At 44.0% G+C, this 7,152-nt stretch overlaps 1 protein-coding gene across 1 annotated transcript; it reads left to right on the top strand.

Annotated features, from left to right (window-relative positions):
• The first annotated feature begins 52 nt into the window (after positions 1 to 52).
• On the top strand, positions 53 to 3,708 carry LOC120305144 (zinc finger and SCAN domain-containing protein 12-like). Its single transcript, XM_039336564.1, has 4 exons — positions 53 to 569; positions 1,135 to 1,248; positions 1,907 to 2,033; positions 2,309 to 3,708. Exons 1-4 carry the CDS (start codon positions 255 to 257, stop codon positions 3,163 to 3,165), a joined length of 1,413 nt encoding a protein of 470 aa, XP_039192498.1. The 5' UTR covers positions 53 to 254; the 3' UTR covers positions 3,166 to 3,708.
• The last annotated feature ends 3,444 nt before the right edge of the window (positions 3,709 to 7,152 follow it).

The following is a 7,152-nucleotide window of genomic DNA, read 5'->3' on the forward strand; positions in this document are numbered from 1 at the left end:
TCTAGGAAGCACGCATCTATCGTTCTGGCTGCTTCTTGAGGTACGCGAGCCAAGGAGCGCTCAGGAAATTGGCGGGAAGGATTTGCCGTTGCTCTCCTCAGGCGGGTAAAGGCCGAGTGAGCAGAGACCCATTTCTGCCCTCCTGCAAACCGGAGAAGGGGTTGCGGAGGGGCTGGGGACATTTGGGACTCTCTCGGGCTTCTTTTGGCTGCCCCCGAGCAGGAGACCCGACGGAAGCCCAGGGATCTCCAGGGATGGAGGCCGCCCTCAGCCCAGAGATCCACCGCCGGCGCTTCCTCGATCTCGACGGCTGCCGCCAGGAGGCCGAGGGGCCCCGGGAGCTTTGCAGCCGCCTGCACCGCCTGTGCCGCCAGTGGCTGCGGCCGGAGAGGAGCAGCAAAGGGGAGATGCTGGACCTGGTGGTGCTGGAGCAGCTGCTGGCCCTGCTGCCCGCGGAGATGGCGAGCTGGGTGAGGGAGTGCGGAGCCGAGAACTGTTCGCAGGCGGTGGCCCTGGCCGAAGGCTTCCTCCTCAGCCAAGCCCAGCGGGAAGAGCCGGGAAAGGGGCAGGTGAGGAGGGCGATGGGCGTCATCCTGGTAGCTCCACTGGGGGCGGGAGGGGGAGAGGAAGTATTAGCGATCTAGCTATATCTGCAATAAGACATATTAAAAATATGACTGCAGCCTTTTCTAGAATTCCTCACTTTTGAAGAATTGATTTCGTCTTGAACTAAATGCTTCTGTTTTCTCAATTAATTTATCCCTTTACACTTCTGTATCCTTTGTGATGTTATCCATATAACTCATAATAATCAGTGTTTACTTTGTGATCTGCTGATAAAGGGGAAGCAACTGGATTATGTGAATGGCCTCTGATACAGAGCCACATTTTATAAGCCCTGGAATACCACAATAGTAAGAGAAACAAACTAATTAACACACCATTATAGTTTCTGTACATAAAAACACAGCCTGCTGTTTTAACTCTCATTTCCTGAGAAATATAAGTACGTGCAGAGTCCCTGAAGTGTCTCTGAATTGGGTTGGGGAAATACAAGTAGGAAAGCAAAATGTAAGTAATGCTTACACAGATATTGTCCTCTGAAAATGGATTATGAATTAGGCTGTTCTTCAGATACAGGAGTCGTTCACAGAGGAGATTTCAGCAGAGCTCCGGGGCAGAAGAGATCAATCCAGCTCTATTCAGGACCTGTTTTTCAGGAGAACCCAATTCTGGCCACCTTGCCAGGTAAGTGCAGGTTTCATCTGAAAACAGTAGCGTTCCAGCTCCATCCATTCAGGAGCTGTTTTTGATACCAAAAGCTGAGTCTGTGTGCACTTGAAAACAATGTCTACCCACATTTGGCTTTCAAGATTGTGCTGGAATGCAAATGAGACAATTGATAGGCAGGAACCTTTTATTAGAAATGAAATTTAATTGTAGGAGAAGAGAAATATTAATTTCTTATTATTAAGAAGAGTGCCTAAAATAGTTAGAAATGTAACCCATGAATTGAAACTATAACAGTAGGATTAAACATACCTAAGAAGTGTTTATTTTATTAAATATTTATGCTACCCGTCTCTCTTGTAAGGTAACTACAGTAAGTATACCAAGAAAAATATAGTGCATGAAGGATAAGCCAGTAAGCCAACACTAAGGGGCTGTAACAATAAAACTGTTGTTCAATGTTGGCTGTATTGCATTCTACAACCTGGAAGTAGCTAAGCCGTGATTTGTTAAGCTGCACTTCCCGGCACCATGGACTATGTGGACAGGATGGCATGAATCCGTCCTGAAAGAAAATGTTCATTTGGCTCTTGCAACTGTGAATTTTATGTTGTCTGCATTAAGAGAGAGAACTTTCAACTGTTTCCTGGGATGATCTACTTTTTTCTCTTTCTAGAGCTCTGATTCCTTTAAGGGGGTGACTGTGGACTTCACAGATGAGGAGTGGAGGCTGCTAGATTCTGGCCAGAAGGCCTTCTGCAGAGAAGTCATGCAGGAGGTTTCTATCAATATGGCTGCTCTGGGTAAGGCCAGGCTGTTCAGTTTGCTATAAGGTCGTGGCAGAAATATTCACCATAGAGTTGAGAAATATCCTAGATACTCCATGGAAGTGACTGAATAGATTAACTTTAATCTGTTTTTTGGCTGAAAACATTATTTCTATATAATAGAGCCTCCTAGATAACAATTTGCAGATATATCCTGGCTAGACAAATGGATTGTACTAAACCTGGAACGCTGATTGGCATGTTTTTGATGTTTCTAATCAGAATATTAATTTTCATTTTTTCCCATGCAGATGATGTGTTTGTGAATGAGAACGACAAGGAGGCACGCATGCCTCTAGAAATTACGGAGAATAGCTCCTTCGCCTCTACTTCACCAAAGAAATGGGAATCACATACCTCTGTAATATCTTTGATGGATTCCAGCCTGAACAGAAAGAGGAAACGCTGCATGCAGTATGGAAAAAGTTTCAGTATGAAAAGTAATCTTAATGTCCACCAAAAGATGCACACCGGGGAGAGATCATATGAATGCATAGAATGTGGAAAGAGCTTTATCCGGAAAGAAAATCTTAAACTTCATGAGAGGATCCACACTGGGGAAAGACCGTATAAATGCATGGAATGTGGAAAGAGCTTTACCCAGAAAGGAAATCTTAATCTTCATGAGAGGATCCACACTGGGGACAGGCCGTACAAGTGCATGGAATGTGGAAAGAGATTTATCCGGAAAGAAAGTCTTAATCTTCATGAGAGGATCCACACTGGGGACAGACCATATAAATGCATGGAATGTGGAAAGAGCTTTACTCAGAAAGGAAATCTTAATCTTCATGAGAGGATGCATACTGGGGACAGAGTGTATAAATGCATGAAATGTGGAATGACCTTTACCCGGAAAGGACCCCTTAATCGTCACAAAAGGGTCCACACTGGGGACAGACCGTATAAATGCATGAAATGTGGAAAGAGCTTTACCCGGGAAGGACATCTTAAACTTCATGAGAGGATCCACACTGGGGACAGACCGTATAAATGCATGAAATGTGGAATGACCTTTACCCAGAAAGGAAATCTTAATCGTCACAAAAGGGTCCACATAGGGGACAGACCGTATAAATGCATGAAATGTGGAATGACCTTTACCTGATAAGGACATCTTAAACTTCATGAGAGGATCCACACTGGGGACAGGCCGTATAAATGCATGAAATGTGGTATGATCTTTACCCGGAAAGGAAATCTTAATTGTCACAAAAGGATCCACACTGGGGATAGACTGTATAAATGCATGAAATGTGGAATGACCTTTACCCGGAAAGGAAATCTTAATCGTCATAAAAGCATCCACACTGGGGACAGACCGAATAAATGCATGGAGTGTGGAAAGAGTTTCATTAGCGAAAGTCATCTTACTTGCCACCATAGGATTCACAGTGGGAAGCAACCATATAAAAAGATAGACTGGAAAAAGCTATGCTGGAAAAGCTCATCTTAAATTGTCATGAAAGGATCCACACTGGGGATAGACCGCATTAATGCACAGAGTGTGGAAATAGCTTTACTTGGAAAACACAGTTCTCATAGAGAGCATATAAATCCATGGAGGGTGGAAAGATCCTTTCTGAGGAGAGAGGCAATAGTGGTCACCAAAGTATTGGATGTTAAATAATAAATATATTTATATTATAAATTCAACACGTAAAGGAGAAAAGTGGAATTCCTGTGTAAAACATAATGCCCGTTGCTACTCTGAGAAGTCTATTTAGTTATATAAAATTAAGAAATATTTTTAGCTTATTTTTCATCTTTAGTTATACAAATTTCTTGAAAAATTGGTTACGGGCCATCAAATGAGCAGGGATCTGCAACCTTAAATACTCAAAATAGCCACTTGGTCCCGTTTCCCAGAGGAAAGAAAACACTGGGAGCCCTAAAGGTTGTCTGCGTGCAGGTGAATGGAGGAGAGCTTGTTTGAAGAGTTTAATTAAAGAGAAATAGAGGCTGCTGTGCATGAGTACTCTCTCTTTGCTCTCCCTTTCTCTCTTAACTCTCTGTTTCCCTCTCTTTCCTCTCTTCTCTTTCCTCCCCTCTCTCTCTTTCCTGTTTCTCTCTTTCTCTTTTCTCTTTCATCCCTTTTTCTCTCCCTTTTTCTTTTTCCTCTCCCTCTCTTCTTTGTTCTCCCTCTTTCCCTCGCTCCCCTTTTCTCTCTCCCTCTTTTTCTTTCCCGCTCCCTTTTTCTCTCCCTTTTTTCTTTCTCTCCTTTCCCCCTCTCCCTTTCTTTCTCTTTCCTCTCCCTCTCTTTCCTCCTCTCCTCTCGATCTCTTTCCCTTTCTCTATTCTCTCCCTCTTTCCTCCCCCTCTCCTTTCTCTCTCCCTTTGCCTCTTTCCCTTTTTTCTCCCTCTTTTTCTCTCCCTTTCTCCCTTTTTTCTCTCTTCCTCTCCTTTTTCTCTTTCCCTCTTTCTCTTTCCTCTCCCTTTCCTCTCTCCCTCCCTTTTTCTCTTTCCTCTCCCCTCTCTCGATCTCTGTCCTCTCCCTCTTCCCCCTCTCCCTTTCTCTTTTTCTCTCCCTCTTTTGCTTTCTCTCCCTTACTCCCTCTCCCTCTTTCTGTCTCACCCTCTTTCCTCTCCCTTTTTCTTTCCCTGACCCTCTTTTTCTCTCACCCTCTCCTTTTCTCTCTCTCCCTCTTTCATCTTTCTTTCCTCTCCCCCTCTCTCCCTCTCTTTCATCTCCCTCTTTTTCCACCCTCTTGATCTCTTTCCCTTTCTTTCCTCCCTCCTCTCCCCCTTTCTCTTTCCCTCTCCATTTATTTTCTTCTCCTTTCTCTTTCTCCTCCCTCTCCCTCTTTCCCTCTTTCCTCTCCCGCTGTCCCTCAATCTTTTCTGTCCCATCTCTTTTTCTCTCTCCCTCTCCCTTTTTCTCTCCCTCTCTCCTGATATGCTTGGACTATGGCCCCTGGTGCTGAGGAGGACCTTGGGCTGAAACTTCTGTTTGAGGACCAATGCTGATCTGTATGCCGGGACATTTTGGTCGTTGTCCTACCTGTTTCTCTCCCTCTTTATTTCATTCACTCCCTTTCTCTCGTTTTTCTCTCCCTTGTCCCTTTTTCTCCTTTTCTCTCACTCCCTATCTTTTTCTCCCTCCCTTTATCTTTCCCTTTTTTCTCTCTCTCTCCCTCTTCTCTCCCCCTCCCTTTTTCTCTCCCTTTCTCCCTTTTTCTGTCTTCCTCTTTTCTTTATTTCTTTCTCCCTTTTTTCTTTCCCTTTTCTCTCTATTTTTTCTCCCTTTCCCCCTTTCCCTATCTTTCTCTCTTCCTTTTTGTTGCTCTCCTTTTTTCTTTTCTCTCCTTTCCCTCTCTCTCTCCTCTCTCCGATCTTCTGCTCACCTGCAAGCTGGCTATAGGTTATTCTCCAACAAGCTGACACACATTATTGGGCTGGCTCTCTCCTGTCCTTCCTGCTTCCTACAGAGATGCAGCAAAGGGAGAAGCCCCGCCCAATAAGCTTGTCAGCTCGTTGGAACAGTGTTAGGCCACTCTCTTTTTTACACACACAGGGAGAGAGAAAGAGAAGGGAAGGGAAGCATGTGCTTCTCTCTGCCTCTGTCTCTGCAAATGGCAGAGGAGGGCGGGAACCGCAGGAAAAGGCTCAAAGAACCACATATGGATCCAGAGCCGCAGATTGCCGACCGGTGGCCTAAAGAGCAAGTCCCATGTCCAGGAAGGGAGCACAGAGGAAAGAAAGCTCTCTGCTCCAGTCATCTTGCCAACCTCCAGGGCGAGGCTTCCCCTTGTTTGCAGTCCTGGATACAACCTGCCTTCTATCGCCCTCCCCGATTTCCATCCTGCCTCCGTCTCTGCATCTGACGGAGGCGGCTACACTCACAAAGCTCTAGTTTTCAAGGAAAGGTATTGGTTGGAAAAGGTGCTACAAGGCGCCTTCCGATGTTCAGCCCCTGATCCGTCCGTCCTGTGCTGGACTCAGAGACCCATAGACCAAGGAGAGCCCCTTTGATCACAAGGAACACATAGAATGCAGACTACGGTATACAGTATATTTTGAATAGAATTTATTATCTTCAGTTAACTACAAATACGCAGAGAAGTTCAAGCATGGGATGAGAACAAGGTACTGTACATTTGAAGAGAAAAATCACGGCTGCAATCTGGATATTTATGTAAAATAAAATGACAACATCCATATCATATAATAGCCTGGAAAAAGCTAAACTGGGAAAGCTCATCTTACTTGTCATGAAAGGATCCACACTGGGGATAGACCGCATTAATGCACAGAGTGTGAAAATAGCTTAACTTGGAAAACACAATTCTCATAAAGAGCATATAAATCCACATAGAGTAGAAAGAGCCTTTCTGAGAAGAGAGACGATACTGGCCACCAAAGTATCCACAGGGGAACCAGCCCACAAATGTATTGAGTGTGGAGGGAAAAAGTCTTTAATGACTACAGGTAGTCCTTGATTTACAACCACAATTGAGCCCAAAATTCCATCTTGTTAAGTGAGACATTTGTTAAGTGAATTTTGCCCCATTTTATTGCATTTGTTGCCTATGTTGTTAAGTGAATAACTGCAGTTGATAAGTTAGTAATCTGGTTGTTAAGTGAATCTGGATTTCCCCATTGACTTTGCTTGTTAGAACATCACAAAAGGGGATCACATGATCTTGGGACACAGCAAGAGTCCTGAATATAAGCCAGTTGCCAAGCATCTGGATGTTGATCACATGATCATCAGGATGTTGTAATGGTTGTTAAGTGTGAAAATTGTCATAAATCACTTTTTTCAGTGCTATTGTAACTTTGAAATGTCACTAAACAAAGTAATTCATGTGAGAAAAAGAAATTCAAGTCTATTTCAACCTCCTAGCCTCCTCAGGGATGTAAGAAGCTGCAGCTTTTGAGCAATTGGCCAGAATTCATTCATTCTTCTCTCTCTCTTTCCTCTAATGCAGGAATTAATTGACTCCTTTCAGCTGATATTCTAACTACTCATTCTCACTGAAAATATAGCAACCTTATTCGAAAGTCTTACATGCTTTTGTTTCTCTTCTTTACAAACAAACAGTGGAAAAGTCTTCTGGAGAACATGGATAGGGATGGGGTAATGGGAGAATGA

This window comes from Crotalus tigris, unplaced genomic scaffold, assembly GCF_016545835.1.
Source record: "Crotalus tigris isolate CLP2741 ecotype Arizona unplaced genomic scaffold, ASM1654583v1 scf7180000017666.379230911805:20528666, whole genome shotgun sequence".
Lineage (NCBI taxonomy): Eukaryota > Metazoa > Chordata > Lepidosauria > Squamata > Viperidae > Crotalus > Crotalus tigris.

Bases quoted from the DNA above. Each gene is read 5' to 3' on its own strand.
- LOC120305144 (XM_039336564.1), top strand. From the start codon at position 255: ATGGAGGCCGCCCTCAGCCCAGAGATCCACCGCCGGCGCTTCCTCGAT. The intron at 570-1,134 runs GTGAGGAGGGCG...GCTGTTCTTCAG, and splicing joins AAGAGCCGGGAAAGGGGCAG to ATACAGGAGTCGTTCACAGA. The intron at 1,249-1,906 runs GTAAGTGCAGGT...TTCTCTTTCTAG, and splicing joins AATTCTGGCCACCTTGCCAG to AGCTCTGATTCCTTTAAGGG.